The sequence below is a fragment of the Colossoma macropomum genome, unplaced genomic scaffold, assembly GCF_904425465.1.
Source record: "Colossoma macropomum unplaced genomic scaffold, Colossoma_macropomum, whole genome shotgun sequence".
NCBI classification, from domain to species: Eukaryota; Metazoa; Chordata; class Actinopteri; order Characiformes; family Serrasalmidae; genus Colossoma; species Colossoma macropomum.
Window position 1 is genome coordinate 39,601,175 of NW_023494787.1, and position 26,819 is coordinate 39,627,993.

The 26,819-nt window shown below is 36.3% G+C and overlaps 2 protein-coding genes across 5 annotated transcripts in view; one reads left to right on the forward strand and one right to left on the reverse strand.

Moving 5' to 3' along the window:
* Positions 1 to 456: 456 nt before the first annotated feature.
* LOC118806044 (cytosolic phospholipase A2 zeta-like) lies at positions 457 to 25,666 on the reverse strand. Of its 3 annotated transcripts, none has more exons than XM_036567312.1 (15): positions 25,616 to 25,666; positions 24,299 to 24,353; positions 24,109 to 24,139; positions 23,913 to 24,021; positions 21,748 to 21,890; positions 16,826 to 17,027; positions 13,965 to 14,070; positions 13,729 to 13,869; positions 10,920 to 10,997; positions 10,621 to 10,776; positions 8,347 to 8,478; positions 7,598 to 7,684; positions 5,207 to 5,361; positions 1,573 to 1,738; positions 457 to 1,442 (listed from the first exon to the last, which is right to left on the reverse strand). In XM_036567312.1, exons 3-15 carry the CDS (start codon positions 24,135 to 24,137, stop codon positions 1,270 to 1,272), a joined length of 1,677 nt encoding a protein of 558 aa, XP_036423205.1. In that variant the 5' UTR covers positions 24,138 to 24,139; positions 24,299 to 24,353; positions 25,616 to 25,666; the 3' UTR covers positions 457 to 1,269. The 3 variants fall into 3 exon arrangements, with proteins under 3 accessions (XP_036423205.1, XP_036423206.1, XP_036423207.1); XM_036567313.1 differs by having other exon boundaries at positions 24,109 to 24,151; positions 25,616 to 25,632; XM_036567314.1 differs by lacking the exon at positions 24,299 to 24,353 and having other exon boundaries at positions 25,616 to 25,632.
* Positions 17,360 to 26,819, forward strand: part of LOC118806041 (cytosolic phospholipase A2 gamma-like) — a 36,896-nt gene continuing 27,436 nt past the window's right edge. The window contains exons 1-2 of one of the 2 annotated variants that reach the window (XM_036567307.1): positions 17,360 to 17,487; positions 17,620 to 17,689. In XM_036567307.1, coding sequence (XP_036423200.1) covers positions 17,473 to 17,487; positions 17,620 to 17,689 — 85 coding nt within the window. In that variant the 5' untranslated portion in view covers positions 17,360 to 17,472. Of the gene's footprint in view, positions 17,488 to 17,619; positions 17,690 to 26,819 lie in introns of those variants that run through there. The other variant, XM_036567308.1, reaches the window with a different exon arrangement.

The window sequence follows — 26,819 nt, forward strand, 5'->3', positions numbered from 1 at the left end:
CAAAGCAGCACCATCCATGTGAGGGCATTCACGTACACATTACCACACGATAGAATGAATGGATTCTAGTGCTGTTCATTTCTCTGAAAGGTGCATTGTGCAGAAAACTTCTTCTCCAACATTATCTTTAATAATTAGAGCAAAGTAACTAAATATTAGTGCACATGTGTGCTATGTGATACATACTGTTTGTGCCTCCTGTACTGGGGAAGGACTTGTGTAATTGTGCAGCCACAATTGAATTTGAATCAATTTAAATGAAGATTGTCAGAATTTGTTGCCATAGTTACAGTGTCATTACCAAGAGATAGAGAGGCCTTGGAGCGCAGTTTGTCACTGTTATCCCCCGTTTTCTTTTCATTCACCAACCATCCAGTGTTCTACCACAGCTAGTTATCGTCAAGTGTTTTGGGAAGTAACTGTGTTTTATAACAGTGAATGCTAATTGCACAGAGGTCAGGTACAAGGACTGGACGAGTTTATTGGAAAAGACAACAGTAACAATGCATTACAATAATTCAAACAGTCTGAATAGAACAATGAACAATGTGAACTCAATAAGCTGGTTTCATCACCATTTAGTACCATGTTAACACTGCTTAACTGATGCTTATTAGAAGATCATTTTGTGTTACTTATTGTAAAGTGGATCATATTTTTAGTAAATTGATGTGGATGGAAGGTAATGGATTATCTTTTAACAAGACTCCATATGAATTCACATTACTTTCTAATGAACATTATGCATTTAGTAAAGACTTTACTGTTGCTTTCTAACAGATTTTTAATAATAGATTTTAAATGTTGTACAGTACCTGTCAAGAACAATTGTGAAGCAGATATAAGCCAGGCATAAAGTAAATGTGAAAAGTCAATTCAAACACAACCCCAGACATATGGTGTACTCACCTTATGTAAAGACAAAGAACACTCAGATATTGAGAAAAAAAAAGAAACTTGAGAAAGAAAAACAAACTCTTTTTGCTCAATATAAAATTATTTTGAGTTATTTTTAGTCATTTTTGTTTGTTTATAAATTCCAATTTTTAAACATCTCAAAGGCAAACAAGAAAGACACATTCCACACTTTTGATTTTTCAGATTTCAATCCCAGTGAGACAGTCAAAACAATAGACAAAAGCACCCAAAGCTGATATTCTTTACATGAATACATGAAAAGAGCTTACTGACTAAATAAAGACTGATATTTGGATCATTTTTGAAGGATTTAGATGTTTTTGATGTGTGATTTTTCTTTACTGATTAGATTTATCCAAGCTTGGAAGTGTTCTTCCCGTCTATGACATTTTGAATCTCCTTGAGCAGTTTGTCTTTGTTGTTTTTGATGTTCAATCCTGCTTTCTCCAGAAGATCTGTGATCCTTTTATGATCGTAGCTCATGTTAAATGTCTGATATATTTTCTCCCACTTCTCAATTTCTCCTGAGGAAACAGACATTTACTGTTTAGAGCACTGCTGCATTTCGGAGACTTCACAATCTATACAGTACAGTAAACTAACATTACAGTGAAACCAGTAATATACAAGAATGTTTTAGTTTGCTGTAGTTACCTTTGCAGTTAACAGCATTGAAAAGAGGCATGTGGATCACAGTTGGAGCTTTGCTGTATCCTCTAAACACATAAAAGTCCTGTGTTTCTGTATCTTCAGCAGGTAGAGAAACTTCAGGGAAAGGAATGTGAAGGGCTTTGCACATTTCAGCAGCACGAAGCACCGTCTGCAAAAAAGAAAAAAAGCAATTCTCTTTTTACTTCTAACTCCTACAAACACACTCTGATATAATCGTATGAAAACAAGAACATGTTTTTGCTGGTCAACCCAGGAATGACTTGTTTACTTTAAAAAGTTTCAATGACAGAAATTGATGTGAAGTGTTGGTCGGGACTGAACTGATGTAAAATATTTCTTTTGTTCACCTAAAATAAAATTTTGCTTTGCATTGTTTTATTCAAAGTATTTATTTTAGTTTAATAAAATGAGTGCTTAATTCTACATGAACAACAATTTTAGGTTGAACTGCCCTAAAACTATTTTTACTGTTGTCAGCAAGTGACCAATTTGGTTTTTCTTTTGTTTTTGGTTTTTTGTTTTTTCTCTGCATTGTTCATTAACTCTTTTACTGACAGCTTGCTTAATTACCCACTGTAATCTTAGTACTGGTATGTAGCTTAACCCCTTAAAATCAGAGGATTATTACACAATAAGGCTTATTATTCATAGACTTTGCCTTTGAAGATGATTGAACAATCAACAACAGTCACAAGTGCTAAGGAAAGATAGACCTACACTGTGAGTATTTCACCTCAGTAAGTTCTATAACACATCTCCTCAACTTGACAGTTAACAGACAAATTGAATCTAGGCCTAGGTGATAAAATGATAACAATAATTATTGCGATATAATACACCATTCTCACACTTCCACATTCTAGCGAAAGCCCTGGTGGCATTTTCTACTGAAAGGAAAGCAACATTACTCTGCTGTCGCCAGGTGAGGGTGCACTTCCGAGCGGTGTGATCCATCACTGACGTACTGAACCAGCTAATGTTTGCTGTTCGTACTAAGCTGACGTTGCTGAAAAACTAAACAGTTTAGCACTGTTGTTGGCCACTTGTTTAGCATTTGTAATGGGATAGCCTACCACTCGTCACCAGACAGCTAGAAATAATCGAATTGAAACATATACCCTTAGCACACCACTGTCCAAGGACAAAATGACACACAGTAAATAATTTTATAGTAAACACTAAAATATTTCCTCATCTATGTCAGTGAATTAGCTAGCTACATCTTTGTGAAGTTACAGAATATCTTGCTTCACCTCAAATCTATCATTTGAAAAACAGCACATTTCCTCATTTCCTCACATTTCCTCATTTCCTCACATTTCACATTTCCTCTCGTTACAATACCTCTGTACATTTTTCATTGTAATGAAGCTTCTTTGAGTAGAATGAAATTATATTGATTTTACTCTTAATTGAGTTCGTTATTAATAAAGCATTTTTAAGCACTTCAATACTTTAATTTTTAAAATGTTCACAGCAGTAACACACTTTGGTAATACTTTATTTAGAGTGGTCCTTTGTAGATGATTATTAAACAGATTATCAGTAACACATCAACAACATATCAGTGAAGTAGGAGTAGTGAAGCATTTGAATGCTATGAAGTAAAGATCTTGTAGATGTTCTGTTGATACATTACTTACATTAAGCAGATGTATTTTTAATATGTTACTTCCATTACCCAAAACCTAACCTTACCCAACCTTAATGAAAACCTAATACTAACCCTGGCCCTAATCCTAACCCTAGCCTTAACCTCAACCCAAAACCTAATCCTAACCCTCATATGTTTTTGGCATGTAACTGAGAATCCACTGAGTGTTTGTTTCATCTAAAAAGGACCACTAAAAATAAAGTGTCACTAAAAATGACAAATTAAAATTGGACAGCTGAAATGTGCATGAAGATAGAAAACAGCAGCAAACTTAAAGGCGAAAGTCAAAGGATAACGGCACAACAAGCAAAGAACCTGTTTTTTCCAATTTATATATTTGGACGATGGAACTTTTTTCTTTAACTCAGGTTGACATTTTATACTTGGCTTTGGAAATAGGCATCCTCAACTCTGTCAAAGTATCAGACCCTGCTTTTACAAATCCACACCTTTTAAATATCTGTTATTCAAATTCAAAGTACATTCAAAGAACTGCTACTTTAAAATAATAATTACTCAAGTAGAAGTAAAAGTAGTCGTTTTAATTATTACTTAAGTAAAAGTAAGAAAGTTGGGAAGAACTCTCTGTTGAAGAACAAAGTTTACAATTTGGCTACAGTATTGACGAATAGACTCATAACAAAGACTATATTTCTTTATTCAAATATAAAGAAACCTAGCCAGGTAGAAAAGGCAGTGATAAGCTCAAGATGTGCACATTACAAACTGCTAAACTGTAAGATTAATTCATCCTCAGTGGTCACTATTAAAACGTCTAATGTATCATTGCTAAAGTAAAAAAAAAAAATTACCAACCACTTCATGTATGCCTTTATTAATTGTTAAGGAGGCTCAGCCAGAAGGAAGGAACAGCGGAAAACTGTTTTTTGTTTGAACGGTGAGCGGTGGACCCACGGACATGTCTCTCTTTCTCTCTCTTATGCTCTCATTCCCCTTTTGTGGACTCCTATTGCATATATTTTGGATTTTTTTCCAGAACACCTATTCAATTGACTAATAAAACCTGAATGCTATCATGGACACGTCTTGAACTGGTTGACCACGGACGCAAGGCTTGAACTGGCCCCAACACTTTCCAGGTGACTTAGAGACTCAGCAGCAGGTGACTTGGCCTTTGGTGGGGGTTTCAAACTAGATTTAGGCATACACTTTTACTTAGGCTCATGCTTCACGCTAAATCGCAACATGGAGGGAGAATGTGCCCTGGTTACTGTCAGGACTAGAATAAATAAGTTAGGCCCTAGACAATTTGTCAGTGATGTACCCAAGTCAACTCAGAAATGTTTTCAGTTTGTTGTACTTATTCATGTTGGTTTACACTGAATAACAATGTAAGCTACGTATCTGTTGAAAGTTGATCGCAAAAAAAGTTGATCGCAAAAAAGAAATATTTTCAGTTTGTGATGGCAGATAAACAAAAAACGAACTCAATTACTCTAGTAGTTTTCCAATAAACTACCTATTGACTCTTCCCTGAGTAATTTTCTCTACTAATACTTTTTTAAATCATCACTACAGTAACAGTACTCTTGCTCTTAATTTTTACACCACTGGTTAATATCTCACTCCGAATTTTATCTCTGCTTTCTTTGATTTTGCTCTGATGTTTGATATGATAGTTATGTATATTCTCATTCTAGTCAGCTCTGCAAATATATTTAGTAAGTGTGAAGGCTGCAGTTCAGCCAAAATCAAGGAACACAGGTAAGAAAGAAAGATTCGTTAAACTATTCTGAACCAGCATAAACCAACTAACCCTTCCACAGGGCAGATCACTCATACAACACTGTGTCATGGCATCACATTCCCAATGCTAAATGACCAAGATTACACAAAATTATGCTTTCACTGTGTGTGTGTGTGTGTGTGTGTGTGTGTGTGTGTGTGTGTGCGTGTGTGTGTGTGTGTGTGCGTGTGTGTGTGTGTGTGTGTTTAACGTACCTCAAAGGGATTTCCTGAACTGTAGTCAAGGGAAATGATGAGGTCGATGTCGCGTTCTTTTCTCAGCACTGAGAAATAGGGTGAGTTGAGTAACAGTCCAGCATCTTCATATTCTCTCTTCTCTGAGTGAAGGACACTGGGATGGACACCTTCCACTGTAGACACAGTCAAGCAATACATCTTAATTATATTAAAGCTGTCATATGGGTTCATTAGATTATTCTGTTAATCTATTAATTATTATGATTTTCCACTCCTCTTTTCTTGACTGCCCAGGATCTCAGACTCCTACAAGAAACTGTCAGAACTGCTTCCAGAATCATAGACACTGACCTTCCACAAGTTCTGGACATTTATACACCCCAGTGTTGGGTGAGGGCTCAGTTTATCATCTCAGATGCCTTCCACCCAATTCACGCCCCATTATTCCATCTTCCCTCGAGTAAACACGTCCGAATCATCACTGAATACACCACCCACCTCAGGAACAGCTTCTTTCCCCAAGGCATACCAGGCCAGATACCAATCAGCTAACACTGATTAACTGTATCTCAAAAAATTAAAATATTGTTCATTTAAATATTGAAAAATTTCATTTTGTTCATAATTTACTTAAAAAATGGTAAACTCTCATATCTTATAATCATTACACGTAAAGTGACAAGTTTCAAGTATGTTGTTTTCATTTTGATCAGTATGGCTTATATCTTATTAAAATCGCAAATCCAGTATCTCAAATTATTAAAACATTCAACTTTCATAAGATCAAGCAGAACAGGATTTACAATACAGAAACGTCCAACTTCTTCCTCCTGACAATACTAGGGTTCAGTTCCAGAGAGTTGGCTGGCCAGTCAAACACAGTGATATCATGGTCAGCAAACCATTTGGTAGTAGTTTTGGCACTGTGGGCAGGTGCTGAGTCCTGCTGGAAAAGGAAATCAGCATCTCCATAAAGCTTGACAGCAGATAGAAGCATGACGTGCTCTAAAAACCCCTAGTAGATGGCTGTGTTGATTTTGGACTTGATAAAATACAGTGGACCAACACCACAGACTGCAGAAGCTTCACATTGGACTTCAAATACCTTGGATTCTGTGCCTCTGCACTCTTCCTCCAGACTCTAGGACCTCGATTTCTAAAGAAAATGTAAACTTACTTTCATCGGAAAAAAGGACTTTGAACCACTGAGCAACAGTTCAGTTCTTTTTGTCCTTAGCCTGAGTAATATGCTTCTGATATTGTCTCTGTTTCAGGAGGGGCTTGATATTAGGAATGCAGCAGTTGTAACCCCTTTCCTGGAGACATCTGTGTATGGTGACTCTTGATGCGCTGACATCAGCCTCAGTCCACTCCTTGTGAAGCCCTCCCAAGTTTGCGAATCAGCTATTTTTTGACAATTATCTCAAGGCTGTGGTCGGCCCTGTTACTCATGCACCTTTGTCTACCACATTTCTCCTTCCAGTGAACTTTCCATTAATATGCTTTGAAACAACACTCTGCGAATAGCCAGCCATTTCAGCAATGACCTTCCATGGCTTCTCCTCCTTGTGGAGGATCTTGATGATCATCTTCTGGAAAACTGTCAACAGTCTTCCCCATGTTTGTGGTTGTGTGTGCTAAACAAGACTGAAACATACACAGTATTTATATTGCTTGAATAGTAATTTATTCCAAATCTCAATGAAATATTATAATAATTTGAGATACTGGATTTCTGATTTTCATGAGCTGTGAGCCATACTGATCAACATTAAAACAAAAATGCTTGAAATATGTTATTTTATGTGTAATAAATATACAATTCATTCCAGTTTAATATTCCAATTTTTTTAGATGCACCTGTATATTGCATCTCGTCTTATTCAATTGTTTACTGTATACAGTATTAAGCCACAAGTAGAGTTTTATATTGTATTATTTCTGCACATAGTACTACATCTGGCTACACTGTATATTCATAATGCAATGTTATTACTGCCATCTACCTAATTCCTCACTGCCAGGCACCTGTACTGTTTGGTGCCACTTCTTTACTTGTTGTTACTTCTTGTTTGGCGTACTTGTCTAGTATGTGCAGTATCCTTCTTGTATGTGCCAAACCTCCCTCCTTATTGTCCCCTGTGTACCTCTGTTTCTACAACCCAGTTTCCAAAAAAGTTGGGACGCTGTGCAAAATGTAAATAAAAACAGAATTCAATGATGTGCAAATAATTTAAACCCTGTATTTAATTGAAAACGGTACATATGAAATGTTGAAACTGAGAAATTGTATTGTTTTTTGAAAAATATGTGTATAATATATATTTTGATTTTTGTTTTTTTTTTTTACACTTTTTTTACTTTTTTGGTTGTGTATAACCCTTTATTGTAGTTAACATAGTTTCTCACCTTTCATTTTGTAGAGGTAGTCATAAGTCGTACCCCAGATCCAGTGTGTCATTTTCTCTATGGCTTTCACGATAGCATTCAAAATTCCTGACAAAATAAGGTTAAATAAAACAAAATATGTTTGACTCCAGATTTCTAATATATTCTGCCTTTTGACTATAATAACTGAAAAGCTTCCCACAGCTGAGATGTTTGTAGTGAATTACTCTCAGTACAGTTACCAGTAGACTTCTGAAAATGTGTAAAAGCTGTTTTATCAGATTACAGTACAATATTGTATTACTAAATTGTTATTACAGCACTTCATTATAATAGTTTTCCTGCACACTTGATACACTTGAAATATGCGCTTACAGATGTCATGAAGGTTATGATTTTGTTATGATTCACAAAGAAAATGATCTCGACTAAAATCAAGTCTAAATCTAGGTTGAGGTGCAAATGCTTAGATCATTGCATTAACAATCACATACAAACATTACACAAGTGACATGCAATTACACCTACAAAACTGATACTAACGGAATGTCTTTTTTATTACAACATTACAGGATGATCTAATTAACTGAAACACTATTGTAGTTGGAAAAAGAAAATATGCAAAAAAAATGCAATGAAGTGTATAAATCTGTTTCAGGGAAATGCACATGCGGAGCTAAGATTAGGTTTGTAAGTTAGTATAAATTAATCAACAGAATAGTCTGAGGTGTAATATTTAAAAAATGCATTGGTATAAGGGTTCTACTCACGATCCCCAAGTCTCTGCATCGAAAATATGACACTGACAGAATTGCATACATGCAGGTTTAAATCCTTCAAGTCTGTCTTCGAGATCGTCCCTTCTGATGTCTTCAGCTTCCCTAGCCGTAAAGTCCTCTGACCTGCTTGATCATATTTATATAAAGAGAGACACACACAAACATATACAACAAACTCCAGAATTATTGGCACCCCTCACATGATTCAAATTTTCCTTAAAAATTTTTGGAGAAATACCTTACCATTTATCCAAAAGAATTCATTCCTACAAAAGTGTTGGTTTATAAGAATAGTGTAGTCTTTTTAGTAAAAGTATTTTAAACAAAACCAAAGAAAATCTCATCTTTGGGAAAAACAGTCTTTCTTTTTATTGCTCCTGGTTTCCAGGAACTTCATTGTTGTCTGTGACCATTTCCAGTTTCCCTGGGGTATAAATACGAGGTTGCACCCAATTAAAATCCCTTTGTCATCTATCAATATGGGTTGAACCAGAAAGCTGTCCTCTCAAATGAGGCAGGAGGTTGTAGAACTGCACAGATTAGCCTTTCTAGACACATTTGTTTTTGCAAAATGTCATTGACAAATGCAATGGTGTGATGTGGTCAGATGAGATAAAAAAAAAGCTTCTGAAACCCACTGTGACACGTCTCCGTCTGGCCCGGCTGAAACTACAGCTGATATGGCCATCTCAGACTACAATTCCCAGAAACCCTCACTTTGTCACATGACCCAGGACTCCAACCAATTCACCTATCAACGCTCTGCATCACCGGACTTCTGATTAAACACATCTGTTTCCCCATGTGTATAAACTGCCTGTTTTCAAAGACTCATTGCGCAGTATTGTCTCCATGTTGAGCATACTGAGCGTTTCTCTGATGTCTGTTTGTCCTTTTTTGTGCATGACCTGTTTCTCGTTCTCAACCTTGATTTTTGCCTTGCCCCTTTGCTTTGTTTTGTATTTCTGGTTTTCAACTTCTTGCTTCCGTTTTTCGACTGTACTTTTGGATCATATTAAAGTTCTTAACTCCAGCCTCGTCTGCAAGCATCTGTTCCCATCTGTCACTGTTACACACTGTCAAATATGGTGGTGGATCATTGATGCTTTGGGGCTGTTTTTCTACTAGTGTTCAAGGGTCTTTTGTGAAAATCAGTGGCATTATGAATTTCACAAAATACTAGGAGAGTTTAGCCCAAAAATCAGGTGGTCCAAGATCTCTAAACAAGTGTTCAACAACCTTGTTAAGCACTACAGAAAGCTGCTCAGTGCTCTTATGTATATTTATTTATATATAAAGTGCTCTCCACAAGTATTGGCTCCCCTGGTAAACATGGAGAAAACATTCACAAAATATTAACATAAATCTTATTTGAAGTACAATGATTGATCCTGTTGGAAGATCCAAACTCTGGCCCACCAGAGGCAGCCAGGTTTTGATTTTATTTCTGCTGGTATTTCCTTGAGTCTGTGATTCTATGTATCCAAATAAACTGTCCAGGGCCTTTGGAAGAGAAATAGCCCTACGGTATCACAGATCCATCACCATATTGTGGTTATATATGTGTTTTATGAATGTGGTTTGGGAGATGTTCTGACCCCAAGACCTCAGCAATTATTGCAATTCCTCATCTTTGATCCTTCAAGATTCTTCATCCACTTGAACCATCCTCCTCACTGTGCGTGGGGTCAGTATAGGCATACATCCTGTTCCTGACAGATTCTTTACATTTTCAGTTGTCTTAAACTTCTTCATTTATATCTTGATAGTGGAAATAGTGGATTACTAGTTGTTTAGCTATTTTCTCATTTCTTGATTTGTGCAGCTCAGCAACCTTTTGTTTTACATCTTTGCTGTATTCTCTGGCCTTTTTCATAACAATGGATGACTGAGGGAATTTGGCCTGTGTTTCATCTCATATGTATTCCTCAGTGAAACAAGGAGTCATGACTGATCATTTCTGTGTCCCTAATCACTCAGGTGAACTTTAACATAAAATTTGAATGGAAAATATGAATGGGAATGTATTACGATTTCACTCTTAAGAATTTCTAGGGGTGCCAAAAATTGTGACACATTTAGATTTAAGAAAAATATTTATTTCATGACAAGATTTAGTTATTTTTTTTCTTTCAATCATTGTACCTTAAATAAAGGTTAGACTTTTGTTAATATTTTGAATGAAAGATCAAAAGGGTAAGTGGTTCAAACTGGTGATAAGAGAATAAGTAGTTAGACCATCATGTGTGTGTTAGTGAATACAACCTTTCAGTAGGTCCTGCAAGGTTTGGAGGTAAACTGCAGGATCCTCCTTTTTTAACACACAAAGGTTCAGTTCCACAAGTGTTAAGAGCACTTGGCAACCGTTCTTCACATCTGGTGTTAGTGGTGTACGAGTCTTTTCTGTGCTTCCTATTTTGTCTAGTTACGGAAAAAAATGCAAAAACAAATTTTTTGTTCCAACTTTGCACAACACAACCTGATTTTGTACTCTTAACCAAAAGATTTAGACTCAGTAAAAGGGGAATAAATGAGAAGATTGTTAAACAGAAAGAGGTTCATACCTGTAATCAGGTGTTTTAGTGCCTCATAGAGGTACTTAAGGTTCTCTTCCATATCTGCGATGGCACTGCCACACAGACCTGTATAAATTCCAAACAGATAAAAAAGTAAAATAACAGCACTGAGAAAACTTGATTAAACATGGTCTTGAACATTCTTCACCACTGACTACACTCTTAGATGGTCACAACACCAATTATATAAGCCCAGAGTCCAAATGTTCTCAGTTCAATCTTTGATGACTCCTCTGTCAAGGTACAGATTAAGCAAAAGTCTGGGCACCCCTGGTCCAATGACATGCTCTGTTAAGTTTCCTCTACAGAGAACACACTACTAGACATTTTAATACACTTTTTTCATTCATAAATAAATAAATAAATAAATAAATAAATGTGACAGGTGCAAATTATAAACAAATTTTGAAAAAAAATGAGAAAATATGAACAGACTTGGATTACTGTATAACAGACACTGTATAACTATGACTTGACTTACGACATGGTCTGAAAAACTTGTGAAAATTGGTCCCCACATCTCTGACTTCTAAATGAGTATTTCAGGATGACTTGCAGCAGCACATGCACACCGCATTTTAGCACTTTTTTTCTTGTTTCTTGTTTTTCCTTGTTATTGAATGTTTATTCTGATGTGCCAGTACTAAAAGTTTACTTGAAGGCAATGTGATTTGTCCCAGCCTTTTAACATTTTAACATTCTTAAATGGATTTGCCAGGAATTAAAGGCAATTTTTATTTTTAGGTGAAATATGTAAAAGAGCTTTCGTGTGAAGTGAACTTTCAGTTCTGGTGAATCCAAATTTGTTACCAAGAGCACCTCACTCCCTGACTCTCAACGATGTAAGTCACCCGAGCATGCCAATGTGTCTGTCGTTCACAAGAATTTCGATTTTGATGATCTGTTGTTCAGTACTTTGTTAATAATAAGTCCAGTCATACACAGAATAGCATAAAATGTGTCAACATTGCTGTCATATTATTTTTAATGCTTTTCAACTCCAAAGGGCTCCAAAGGGTTAACAGTGCCTCACATATATTCAGTCACATTGCAACTGAAATATTCAGTCATGACAGTCATTCCGTCATGACACTCAGACGGCAAACTAGTTAGAAACACTTGTTCAATCTGCATATTGAATATTTAGTAAGATAAGCAGAACTGGAAGAAGATGATTGAGGAGTTTTCACTAATTAATAAGTCATTGTAACAGTAACAGTACGGTAACACTAACAGCAATCGTAGTAGTAACAAAGCAGCAATAAACCTGTTTATTAATGGTAACAAGTTCCACTGACCTTAAATGACATGTTCATTTTCTAGTTGTAACTAAATAATAAGTTCATAATTGTAACAGTAACTAGTTGAGTATGAAATGGTAAATAATGTTACAAACTCAAATTACTCGTAAATAAAATGATCATTTTCCTTTTGATGCAATAGAATTTCTTTAGTAACGATTACAGCAAAATTGAATAATATAAAGAATTAGTCAGCATTATATCATCCATGCTTGTTCTATTACTTTAACATGTAGGCCCACCTACAGGCGAGTGTAGTTACCCAGCAGCAGATGAGGTAAACATACTGAATCACACACAGAATCAGGGCTGAAAAATGCAACATCACCAGCCCCCCCAGTTTTTTGTCTCATCATTCTATAACATTAATTAGCTGATAAGCACACAGACAGTACTAGTATAGCACCTTGGCTTTAATATCAACACATAGGCCTACTGGCTCTAGTGTGCACGCTTGTGTGTGTGTGTGTGTGTGTGTGTGTGTGTGTGTGTGTGTGTGTGTTTGTGTCTGAGTGTCTGTGCATGCGTGCTTCTGGGAGAGCAGGGCAGGGGAAGAGTAGCGGACAGAAAGTGGATCATAACATTTGCTTATCAGAGACAAACGTATTACTCTTATTTTTAAGGGTGCTGGGACTTGAGCACCCCTAAAAAGGGGCTAAACATGCATATGAACCAAAAGGCAAAAGGTTAAGAAATTAGTTAAAAACTCAAACCACACCACATATATCCTTATACAACATATTTTCTTCATCTTAACATATTAGTTATTAATGAATAGAAAATTATCATATGTCATATTTAGGGTAGTGCAGCTTGTGACCAATATTTTCCTAGTATATTATTATTACGGCATTTTACCATAATATTATCATATTATTACCCACTTATTACCTGTCTTTAAAGTACCAAATACCAAAATGTCAATGACCTTTGGTATGGAGACTTATAGTAGAAAATCAGGAAGACCTGAAGGCCCTCATAAGAAAAGTTACAGAACAGAGAGAGAGAAGGTTTCAGCCCACAATGAAGAAAACAAAGGTTGTGACAATGGGAAAACCCCCTTACTTGATACTTATTGTGAAAGTATTTGTACAGATTTGTATCCACAATTACAACATTCTGGAAACAAATCTATAAAAAAAAAATTAAAAGTGTTTATATTCAGATTTTTTTATAATGTTATTAAAAATCCAAATGTATTAATCAGAACAAGGGATAGTTGTATTTAGGCTGCATAGTAGTGCAAACAGCTTGGAGAGGAGTTTTTGTGGCTAATATTTTTGTGTATAATACCAATTGTCAGATGTGGGTTGAGATCATTTTCAGTTATGTCAAGTTTGGCTTTTAGTTAACTGATGATATTTGAAATACTTTTTTTCCTCAGTGCTAAAGTTAAACTAATTCTTGAAAACTCTTAATGTATTGTTGTTGAACAAGTGTTCTAGATTTGTGGTGACCTATTCATTCTGATATGTTTTTATCATGGGTTGTGTTACCTTGTAGGTACAGCATGTCAGTCTCAGGCTGATCTTTCATTTTCTTTCCTTTCTTAAACTCACTTCCCCAACAGGAGGAATCCACAAAGGCTCCAGAGAGAGAATAACCTGACTCATCTGGAGTGATCTCAAACCAAGGATCTATAAAAAAAAATATTGCTGTAAGATTTCCATTTTGCCGCACACACACACACACACACACACACACACACACACGCACACACACAATAAATTACCTGCATTCAGTTGGTCATGTTTACACTGCTTGTCAATCACAGTGTAAATGGGATACGGGTCATTGGTGTAGTTGCCCCTCTGCTCTGTGATTTTGTGTTCATCAATCTGTGAAATGCAGAAAAATCAGACTGTTACAGTGGATACATAGATTTGTTTTTTATTGTTTTCTATTGTAATGCAATTTAGATTTTTTCATTAGAAATTACATAATCAGCACAACAACTTGAGTGTGAAGTACAATATTTGACATTTTAACATGAATTTCACAATTTCTAAGTATTTAATATTTAGTCCCCCTTTAGCTTTAATCACAGCATGTACTCAAGCTGGCATGAACTTCACAAGTTTGTGCAAAAGCCTCTGATGAGGAGATTAAATCCACCTGAGAGTCGTCTGAGCAAGAGGGGACAAGACTAAAAAAAGCCTTAATGTCACAAATTTGCTTAAATTTGAACAGTGACCTAATACTAGTGCAGAATCTTGCATATTTCTTCTTCATTTTTTCTTAGTTTAACTTTTCTTTGTTTTAAATTTTTCAAAATTTTAAAACTGTTTTTTGAAAAAATTCCATATTTTCAATGTGTTCTTAGATGTCCCACTGTATATGTATTTGTATTCATGTACATCTTCTAACATACATTAGTACTAAAGTATTGTTAGATTTGTACTGCAGAACGTTCACGACATGTAATTTCACTAAAGACTGAAATGGCAAATATATTGAGATCAGTCTATCACTTTTCATGTATTGAGATTATGACAATTTCAAGATTAAACAGTGTGCCAGTTCTTCAGGAGCTGCCATGAAAAGATTTCTGTGTCATGTCCCCACACATGTAAGAAACCAATCATTTATATTCTAAAATTTTTTCTACGGAATTATTTTTTTCCACAGAAAAAAAATACTGTTAAATTAAGTTGATACATTTTCTGGAAGTATGTTCTTACCACAGGATGTCGTTCATGTTTATGACTTGAATCTCTGGGGTGTGAGTTGAGTTTTGAGTCTTCAGTAGAGAATTTTAGTTTAGTCTGAATATTAACTGCAGGCATTTCAGCGCAAAAAAGAAACCCCTACTACAGCTTCAGAAAGCTAGCCTTTCATTATTAATAAAACAGATAATAATAATAAAACATCAGTTTAATGAACAGAACTGAAATGCTACACACTAAATGCTGTGTTTAAAGGAAAGAAGCAAACCAGTTTGAAATTGCATGCTAGTAGTGTGTATAGCAGGTGTGCTAACTAGTGTAATAGCTAATCCAGCTCAAGTTTCATCTTAATTTAAAGAAGTGTGAACTGTAATTTACAGAACCTAAATTTAGATTAGGTAATGTGCTAGGTAGCATACTTGAGATCTAAACTACATTCTAGCAAACAAATCTGAGTAATTCCTTTTTACTTAAAAACTGTATTTACTGTAGCACTTCAGTCTTTCCGCCAGACTGAAAAGTTTTCTATAAAAATAGCAGTGCTGGCTTTACCTAATAATGAAATGCAGTATTCACCTCTGCATTTTAACCCATCCGTGCAGTGAAACACCACATACACATTAGTGAATGCACACACACTAGGGGGCAGTGAGCACACTTGCTCGGAGCGGTGGGCAGTCCTATCCACAGGAGCAGTTGGGGGTTAGGTGCTTTGCTCAAGGGCACTTCAGTCACATACTGTCGGCTCAGGAGATCGAACCAGCGACCTTCCGCAAGCGTCACAAGGCTGGTTCCCTAACCTCCAGCCCATGACTGCCCCAGTCCAAATTAAAAACAGCACCTGATATTTCCAGGTGGTCTCCCATCCAAGTACTAACCATTCCGACCTTGTTTAGCTTCCCAGATCAGACGAGATCGGGTGTTCTCAGAGTAGTACGGCCGTCATCAGCAATACACAAATTCTTATTACACACTTATAAATGTGCATAATTTAGGTAGTCGCTGTTATTAGTTTGCCACTAATCAACTTGTAATGTGGGGGCCCAAAAAATCCTTCTGAGGGCCCTCAAAAGGCTGGAGCTGGTCCTAAGTGAAAGCATAGGGCCCCGCAATTTACACAAAGGCCCCGCCTCCCCCTCTGGTCTCTCTTGTGTTCTCTTCTCTCCACATTTAATGTCAGCAATTAACAAAAAAGTAAGAGTGAAATACAGTTATTTATTACATCTGATGAACACAGTGGCAACAGTATTTAGAAACTGCAGCTCAGAAAAGATAACTGTGTTGCGCATAAACATGTGTTCATATGTGTGTGCATGCGCTTTGCAGCAGCAGCCTCTGTGGAGCCCAAACCAGTCCAGTATATGGGCAAAATGAAACACTCCTCATAGGCGGACATTGTGTTGAAACAGGACAATGATTATTTAGTCTCTCAGTCAAGGTATAGTTACAACTAAAGCAAAATGGAAAGCAATGGGGTGACATTGACTGTTAATTAAATACTGAATTTACAATGTTGCTTAACTAGATGCAGCTCTCTAAATAATAACCATCAAGTATTCGGCCATGCAACAGTATAAAGAGTATTTTATATTTGGGGCATGAATGGGCACATGTAGCTGATAAAACTGATAATAGCGCTACAGATCTACTTATTCTTAGACTGACAGATGGAGCAAACTGTTTTAAAGGAGGGAGAACTGTAGTGGGAGCACTGGGGTGTGAAGTGTCACTGTTTAGCAATTGCAAAAGGTTTACATGGCAGGAGGCCATCACAGAATCTTGATTAGAGCCTCAGGGAGGTCAGGACCAGCTCTGGGTTTATGCCAGAAGTGAAAAATGGAACTCTTTAAATATCACATCAATTTGAATTGAACCAGCATTTGTGTGGATTTGTGTGAAAATATGAGTAGTTATGATTTATTCTTACCTCTTTCACCATGTGAGACACAATCAGCGCTGACCACACATCTGTCAGGCTGAAGTTGTCTTTTTCTGAATAGTATTTTGTCAGTTTTTGACCCATCTTCCACCAACTGACACTGCCTTCAGCAAGCCTTTGGACAATGTTTTCTTTCACAGTCTCCAGTTTGGTGGACCAGTCTAACTCTTTATATAATGATGCCATGCACCTTCAGAGAACAGATGGGGAAAATGTTTTGTGTTATTTTTGTGATTAAAGTGCATTCATCGATGTATTGCTTTTACTACTAGTACAAAAAACCTAGTAAACTTGTAGAACATAAGTTATATGATTTAGAAATGACATCAGCGCAAGTTTACTATGTGCCTGACAAACCCTGTTTGGAAAACTGCAGGGCAGAGCGGAGGGCTTGTCTGTGTTTAGACTTCCTGTCAGTCATTTTGTAAGACCCTCCCCTACCCCACCTTACTCCACCCCCATTTCAGTTTGCTCAGCTCAGAAAACACGGCAGAATCCAGTTAGCAAACTACATTGGCTGGTTTTAGAACTGTAAAAAAAAAAAAAACACTAGCTAAAACAAGAGTCAACATCGGAGGCACTTTTGGAAGCACTTCACAAAGACGAGATAATCACATGCAAAGGGAATCAAATTTATGGAAGTCCTGAAGGTAAGATGGAAAAAATGAGTTTCTATTGTCCCTCACACATTTTACCACTACTGAGGTGTTGGACAGGTAACATATGAAAAAAAGAATTAAAAATTGGCTAACACTTAATATGTTACACCATCTTTTTACCAGGTTTTTTCCCCTTTACCCTTTAAGGATAAGGTAACAAAGTTAACTGGTCAGCTCCTTTTCTCCTGTAAAGGTATGTAAACACGGATGCGAGAAAATGTTTCAATTTTAAGCAGTACATACATGATGTGAACAGTAATGCCATGCAAAATGCCTTTTTTTAGCTGAATATTTTGATACTTTACATCCAACGAAGTGCGTCATGAACTGCCATATCATGGTGAGAGACGACACTGTGTACACATAACTGACACATGAAACACAACCTGATTTCTCTGCTCTCTCTCTTGGATGAACTTTGTGCAAGTGAGTTGAGTGACGTCCAATCACATTGCTGATGTGAGGTGCGGTAACAAATTCACATACACAGCCACACACTCAAGCTGGAGACATAAAGTTGATAAAAAAATGTATGTATGTAAAGTAAAACAATATTAGGCTGATTTTGAGCTCAGAAACTGCCTACAGTTCTGTACACACTTTGCCTCTTTCGCACACAACCTGCATGTGTTTTAGTGAAGTGTCCCCAAAGCAGCCAGCAGAGGGTGAGAAAAGCAATTCGGTTCACTGTAATGAAAATACATTGGTTTTAAAATAAATAACTACAAAGCAAATTCCACTCTAAAACAAGCAGATATGGGTCTTTACTACATTCCAATTAGTTTCAAGTTCAGCCCTTTTTTTTAAATCATTTTCAGAAGTTGCAGTTAACCCACCCTGAAATCTGGCAGGGCTGCTGCACCCTCAGCACCTCCACTTCCCACGACCCTCTATGTAAGTTAACTGTTTCAGTGGCTAACTTCACACAATGATTAAAGTAGGTAATCTTTATCATTCAGAGAGCCCAGTAAAGTAATGCTTTGGATGAACCATCTTCATAGAGTTTTATGTAATATTCATCAACTGATTCAAATTCTTGTGTATGTGGCAAAGCTAAAAAGACGAGGCTGAAATTGGTTGCCTATTCAGGAGGTGATATTCACCTCATTACAACTTATTACAAAGAAAAACAGGGCACTCTCGAGTGCTCACAAGTAGGGCTGGGCAATAAAACGATAACGATAAGTATCGCGATATAACTTTTCCTCGATAGAGCGATAAGACAGGTTCGATAAATGTTCGATATAATACACCATTCTCACACCTCCATGTTTTAGCGGAAGCCCCGGTGGTGTTTTCTACTGCAAGGAAAGCGACACTAGTCTGCTGTCGCTAGGACAGGGCACACTTCCGAGTTTTTCGACTTGATTAAAGAGGGAGGGGGCCACGAGTAAAAAAGGGTCACCAAATATACTTTAGCAACATCTGAAACGTGGAGTTATACATTCCCTGTTTGAGTGGAGCGACCGGCGATCTGTTCTCCTGTGACCGAGTGTGAGTGACAAGATCAGTGACGTAACTGTACTGTCCTACAGCGAACTCACCTCTTTCCTTACATCCTAACAACTTTAGTGGTGTTAAATCACGTCTACAGTGCCGTGTTACAGGGCCAAACTGTCATATTTGAGTATTAGTGCATTCTCAAGCAACGAAAGTGAAAGAAAGAAGTGGGTTCATGTGAGTTACAGCCCTGATTTAAACGAGAGTAAACGTAGGAAGCTGTGAGGCGCGGGAGAGCGGAAGAGTGGTAGGTTAGCTTTCCAGGCTAGCTGTTTTTAGCAGCTGGCTAATTGAAGCTGCGCTCCGGCACAACATGGTGAATTGATGATACGGTAGATCAAACAAGACACAAAATCACCGCTTTCAGTTTAAGACTCTGTTTGTCTGGTGTGAGAGATTCACACTGCAGATAATGCTTTTACACAGCAAGCGTCAGATATACTGCGGTTCACCCCTTAAACTACTACGGTAGTATAGAGAAACCCAGCCGTCGCTAGCTGGTGTCTGAATACTGTGATCTGCTCTGACATGGATGTGGTAGGAGTGACAGCAGTGACCTACCGAACCGAGTTGACGTTGTTGAGAAACTAAAGAGTTTAGCACTGTTGTTGGCCACTTGTTTAGCATTTGTAACTGGATAGTCGACCGCTCGTCACCAGACAGCTAAAAATAATCTGTTTTCTTTCTTAAATTATGACTATTACAAAAATTACAGCTTTTCCAGCTGATAAAAACAGCTCAGAAACTTTCTCCCACTGTCCCATGACAGATTTGTAAAAATGTTCCACTGTTTGCCGAGTGTTTGTCGTGATCCGACCATAAATGATAGTTTAAAACCACAATTAACCACCCAGGAGCAAAATCAGCCTTCAAACGTGAAAGAACTAATGATTGACATTTATCGCGATATGTATCGATATCGAACAATATGAGTTTTGTTTATCGTGATAACGTTTTTGGCCATATCGCCCAGCTCTACTCACAAGCAGCAAATCTGTATGAACCAAATGCCAAATCTTTAAAATCATATAAATATGTAATTCGGCTGGATAAAAGAGACATGGGAGTTTGATGCTAACTCTGGCCAAATTCCAATAAAAAGCAGTATTTGGAGAATATTTGCTTTCCATGATTAGATGATAAATGAAGCATAATGATATAGATAAACTAGCCAATAGCATGGTATCCACTGCAAACATCAAATTTGTTATTTTAGCTATGAAAAGGATCACGCTCAATGCGCTCTATTGATATATATGATTTCAAGCAGCATTAGCATAATGTCATCATCTATAATTATCTACACATAGTGAGCAAAGTAAGGTAATACACTTAATAAACAGCATACCTGGCTACAATCTGAAGTCATGACAATGCTTGGTAATGCTAGCAAACTCTATATGAGATATGCTAGCCTCTGTCAGTGCTATGGGCCTACTTTGTGTTGATGGGTGGGGATAGGAAATAATCCCAAAGAGTAAAGTAAAAATCTTCTCAAGTATTGTTGTAGCTCACCTAATTAGCCAGTAGAGGTTTGCATTTCCTCATTTTGTCTCATGTCCCAGTGTAAGGTCTTAACACTTTCTAAAAACGCCACAAGTCTTGATACACAGCAACATAATACTAAATGTTGCAAATGTCAAAGTCTGGTAATGACTATAAAAAGTTATATAACAGTTAAGTATGCATTAATAAAGGGTACAGTTTGATATAATAAGTATTTACTTAAGGACATTCAGTGACTATTTTAAATTGAAGAAAATGAATTATTAATTATAGTATTTTAATAATCATTTAATTATTTCATACTCATAACTCATTAATTATATTATTTAAAATATTAAGCATGTACTCAGTTACATTAAAAACAATTCATAATCATTAAGAATTACTACTTAGGAATGACCTACATCCTGTTTTGAATCAAAAGTAGCTATTTATCATGCTCCTTTGTGATGCAAAAACATTTCCTGTCTTTGCCACACAAAGTATCATGATAAATAGCTGCTTATATGCCAATAAAGACATTTCATATTACTTGCTTGATATTGTAACGTTACCAATGAAGCTGAGACAGACCAACCATCAGGAGGCTGGTATGTGTGACAGCTGCTGAGAGAGCAAGAAAGAAATTTCACACATACCAGGGTGAATACTATGTTAGGGGCCAATTGGTTGTTGAACAAGATGCCCAATCTAATCCACAAAGGGCCAGTGTGGCTGCAGGTTTTCATTCCAACAAAGCAGATCACCTGATCAGTAATTTGAAGACTGAGACCAGCTGATTAAACCAGTGGCATCAGGTGTGCTCCAGCTTCTCTGGAGTGAAACCAGCAGGAATACTCGCCCTTTGCAGATAAGATTGGACACCCCTGGTTTAAACAGTGCCTATAATTGTTCAAGGTCATGCATCCACCTACTGTAACTGTGACTGCAGCCTTATTTGTTGTCTTTAACATAGACAAATGTAAAAGGTCACGCTTTATTTTTAGTCCATTTTTTAATATTAGGCCCATTTAGTCTCTTCCTAATGATTCTCCAGATATTTGTTCATTAACTCTTACAGATACGTCAATATCAAATTTGGTCAGAATGCACATCTTGGGTTTCTATTCATCAACCACCCACCGTTAAGCACATGAACCAGCTCATAAAGCCTAAATATTTATGCTTTAAAATATAGTATTATTTAGTGGAAATGTCTGGACCTAAATAAGTAACTGAAATATCTGAGATGTTCTGTATCAGTACCAGGTAGATCCTGAAACTCCACACAGGTACATGATGCAGTCCAGCAGTCCATCTTCTTTCAGCTGATTCAGTGATCCCAGCAGTCCAAGCATAGCTCTCAAACCTCCACCAGAGCCCAGCACTGCGATGTTAGGCATCTTATCCTGCATCATTCAAACACAAAAAATAAACACTTGAAACAAATAACAGCTGTGCTTCTATTGCATTACTAAAATGTGATGTAGGTTGAAAAGTGTTGCAACACTAATGAAGTTGTTCAAAGTGCATCTAGTCCTGAGTAAACTTAAAAACTCAAATAAGTAATTATCTACAATGTCATTTCCAAAAAAAGTTGGAATCTTGTGCAAAATATAAATAAAATGAGAATACAATGATGGGCAAATAATTTGAATCCCTCATTTAACTGAAAATAGTACAAAGACAACATATCAAATGTTGAAGCTGAGAAATTGTATTGTTTTATGAAAAATATATGTCCATTTTAAATTTGATGCCAGTAGCACATTTAAAAAAAGTTGGGACAGAGGCATGTTTCCACAGTGTTGCATCACCTCTTCTGTTGCAGCACTCTGTAAGCATTTGGAAAGTGAGGAGACCAGTTGCTGTACTTTTGAAAATGAAATGTTTTCCCATTCTTCCTGATGTATGATTTCAGCTGCTCAACAGTTCGGTAACTGCACATGGCAGCACATGTTGCTCCGAAGCCTGAATATATCGTTATTAATGGTGCCATCACAGATGTGCAAGTCACCCATGCCATGTGCACTAATGCACCCCTATACCATCACAGACACTGATAACAAGGCGGATGGTCCCTCTCCTGTTTAGCCTGGAGAACCTGGTGTCCATGATTTTCAAAAAGAATTACAAATTTTCATTTGTCTGACACTTTTTCCATTTTGCCTCAGTCCACCCTAAATGAGCTTGGGCCCAGAGAAGGTGGCAATATATAGCTTCTTCTTTGCATGGTACAGTTCTAACTTGCATTTGTAGGTACAGCAATGAACTGTGTTCAAAGACTATTGTTTTCAGAAGTGTTCCTGATCCCATGCAATGATAGCTAATAAAGAATTGTATCTGTTTTTAATGCAGCGTCGCATGACGGGCTGAAGATCATGTCAATCCAATATTGGTTTTTGGCCTTGTCTTTTGCATAAAGAGATTTCTCTGGATTCTCTGATTTTTTTTAAATAATATTATGCACCTTTGATGATGTTATCAAGAGTTCTTTCCTATCTTACATTGAGAAATATTATTCTTCAATTCTTGCACTATTTGCCTGCACAGCCTTTCAGAGAGTGGCGAACCCCTCCCCATCTTAACTTCTGAAAGACTCTGGGATGTTCTTTTTATACACAATCATGTAAATGACCTGTTAACAATTAACATAATTAGTTATAAGGTGTTTTTAGCAGTATACAAGTTTGCCGGTCTTTTGATGCCTCTGTACCAACTTTTTAAAAATGTGTTGTTGGCATCAAATTCAGAAAGGGCATGTATTGATCAAAAACAATGACATTTCTCATTTGATATGTTGTCTTTGAACTATTTGCAGGGTCTGAATGATTTGCATTCTGTTTTTATTTAAATTTTACACAGCATCTCAATTTTTTGAAAAAGGGTTATATGACAATAATAGCAGCATCATAGCATTCTACAGCCTAGTGTTTTGTAGCATGGTATTTCAGATTTACTATTTCAGATTTGCAGTGGGCCTAATGCATTTTGTGCACACAAAAACACAGAAGCCTTTTTGCTTGTCCACAAGAAGTCACCTATGTTTTAGTATGCCTGACTTAATGGATTTACATTTTAAGGGAGGAGATTATGCAAATCACTGCTGTGATTTGCTAATGTAAACTAATGAGCAAAATTGCATGTTTTTTAATACTAACACAAATGAAGGACTCTAGCTCTAACAGAAAAGATGCACAAATGAAAATTGTCTCAAAATGTGTCATCCGGACAATATTACCTCATTGTGCAAATGACAATAAGCTCTTGAACTGAATTAAAATGAGCAGAGAAAGTGAGATCATTTAAATGGCAGGTCACAGTAACTCAATCACAAATTTGAGAAGACTGCTTTTGTTTGTACACACTGTAGGTTTTGCATGTTTCTTAAATCTGGCCCTGAAGGTTATATGTTGATGAATATGATTTACCTCACTGCAGGTTATGCCATGCTGCTTTAGGCACTGTAGAACAGTCTCTCTCCTTCTGGCCAAATGTTGTCTCTCAGCTTCATTCAGAGAGTGACCAATTCTCACCTCACTACACACATTGCACAAGGATAGTTTTAGTGGACAAGTCTGTAGTAAAAGTAATAAACAGGTAATACCTTTTTAAGGTAAAAAATACCTTTCACTGCTCCACTTGTTCAGGTCCATCTCTGAAAAAAGGACTAACATTTTGTAACAATTGTACTGTGTCACCAATCTATTAAAATCCCTGGGTAATTACATTCTAAGGCATAATATTCAGGGACGTCAATGCAAACTGGTTGAGTTATTCTTAGGTCATCAAAGTATTTAATAAAATACATACATACCTACTCAAATTATGCAAGTTAAGTGTTAAGGAACACTTCAACACACTGTTACACGCTACCAAAATAAAAAAGAGAGAGAAGAAGTGAAACTTACAGCAGGAAATTGTTAGTTGAGAAATTGGTATTATTCTCATTAGTGAAAGTGCTCCACAAGATAACTTCTTCAACTTCAACTGTTTGGTATTTTTTATTAGTTATTTTCCCATCCTTTGAAAACCTGGCTATTGCTTTGAAAGATCAAGAACTGGTCCTGTTTATCTGTTGAATTCCAACATAATTTTTAAAAACAAATCTTTGATAGTCTTATTAGTCTTATATTTAAGTTATAATGAGTGTTATAAATGTAATTGAACTTCTGACCAGTTTTCTTCAGAATGCAGCATTTACACTAAATTAAATAATCGGGTTCCAGAGCATAAATAGTAATAAAACAATAACTGACAAAGTAGATGATTTAATAGGTCGAGTTTTTCCAGATTTGCTCCACACCTCTGGAAATCTCTCCTTCCACAAATTCAACATCCAAACTCTCTGTCTTTGTTCAAATCCACCATAAAACACATCTATTTTTTTTCTTGTATACAGCATTCCTCTGTCTTGAACCTATTATATGAATCTATTATAAGTATTGTAACTTTTTTCCTGTGTTCTGTGATTTATGTATTTCTCTAATTTATTTTGTCATGTGTATGGTTTGTTTTATGTTGACATTTCATGTTCATCCAATTTGTAATCTGTACATGTCTTTAAAGTCTTTGAAAAGTGCTATATAAATGTCATGTATTATGACAGTAGGAAAACATGGTTTCATTCATTGGCCTCTCAGGGACTGTTTTAAAGCGGTTTAATGCACATTTTAAAGGAGGAATATATTTAGTTTTTCTCAAATTCTAAAGAAATCATATCTTTATGGTGTTCCACAGGGTTGTATTCTATGTTTATTCGCAATGTATGTGTTCCTGATTTTAGCTTTCATAACTACATATGTATATATTATACAAGCTAAAAGCAGATGATTCAAGAGTTTTAAATAAACAGACTGTTTCTTCCTGGGAGAATAATATTATTACAACAATAAAACTTGAACAATCAATTTTTTAAATTATTATTATTCATAATGAATGAAATAGAGCAGAATTTAACGATGCTTAAAAGACTATTACATGTGCCTGTTTTGGCATATTTACAATGCCGTTTTTTGTTTTTCTTTTTACATTTTTTTTTTTATAATTTGAAGAGTATTTTATTGGTCATTCTTAACCAGGTGAGTGGCAGATACTACTGCCAGCATAAAATAGATTCATGAAAAGTACATACCTGCACTTGTAGATGCTGAAGTCCTTAAGCGAACATTAAACTGTGGGGGCTTTATAGAGAATATGAATTTATGAGTGTGCATGTCGGGACATGACCTAGGAGGAAATATTTGACATTGGACTGGGGCAAAATTTCACAATAACAGTGGAACAGGTTTTATTCATCAGAGATACTGAGTGGGTGTGTGGGTGGGGATGGAGAGTAATACAAGGGAATAAGCAAAATCAGAGAAATATATGACACTGAATAGGATCGTACCATCAGTACTGTGACTTATTGCTCATAAGGTTACTACACAGAGTAGGCGAAAGCATTTTTGTAGCATTGATTGTAAATCAATCATTCATTTACTGTTTAACTTCTTTCTACAAAGCCAGTTAATCCTTTAAGGCCAAAGGAAAAAAAGTGGCTATTTTAGCAATTCTTCTCTAATAATAATGTGTTTCTCAACAGTGTTGTTGCATTTAAATTCTATGTATAGAACATGACTTACCAACACTGAAAATAACCATTTTTTTCTTTAGTTTGTGTCTTAAACTGCAATTTTGAACTAGAAAAATGCAGCATATATATATATATATATATATATATATATATATATATATATACATACATGCATACATACACACACACAAACACACATATATATATTGTGAAATAAATTGAGCTTCACATTCCTACTCATTTCTAAGTACAACTGTTGCCTAGTCTTCTATTACCATTTCTACAGAATGAGCCCTCAACCGGTTTTGGTCCTGATTCTACAAATGCTGTCTTATTAACACTGCTTACAAAAGGCTTGAGTAGAACAGGTTATATGGAGGTTATATGCCTTTTACATTCAATATTAACAATTTCCCAAAGGGTTTTATTTTCTTAATAAATGTGCTTCTGGATTCTCCAGAAATGACCAAGAATACCTGTGCATGCCATCAAACTGCACACATGTGCTGACAGTGGCACATTGCAGCCAGCTGGATGGTCGTTCTCTTACCGCTTAAAATGGTGTTTTCTGCTCCACATAACATCAAGTTAATCTGAAATTAATTGAACAACAAATACTATTTTACCAATTTACAACCCCATTTCCAAAAAAGTTTGCACGCTGTGCAAAATGTAAACAAAAACAAAATGCAACCTTATATTTAATTGAAAATAGTAGAAAGACAACATATCAAATGTTAAAACTGAGAAATTGTATTGT

Coding starts and splice junctions, on each gene's coding strand:
- LOC118806044 (XM_036567312.1), bottom strand. CDS start 24,137: ATGGACCTGAACAAGTGGAGCAGTGAAAG. Junction 10,777..10,919: donor ACTAAAACACCTGATTACAG/GTATGAACCTCT, acceptor TTCCGTAACTAG/ACAAAATAGGAAGCACAGAA. Junction 1,443..1,572: donor CAATGCTGTTAACTGCAAAG/GTAACTACAGCA, acceptor CTGTTTCCTCAG/GAGAAATTGAGAAGTGGGAG.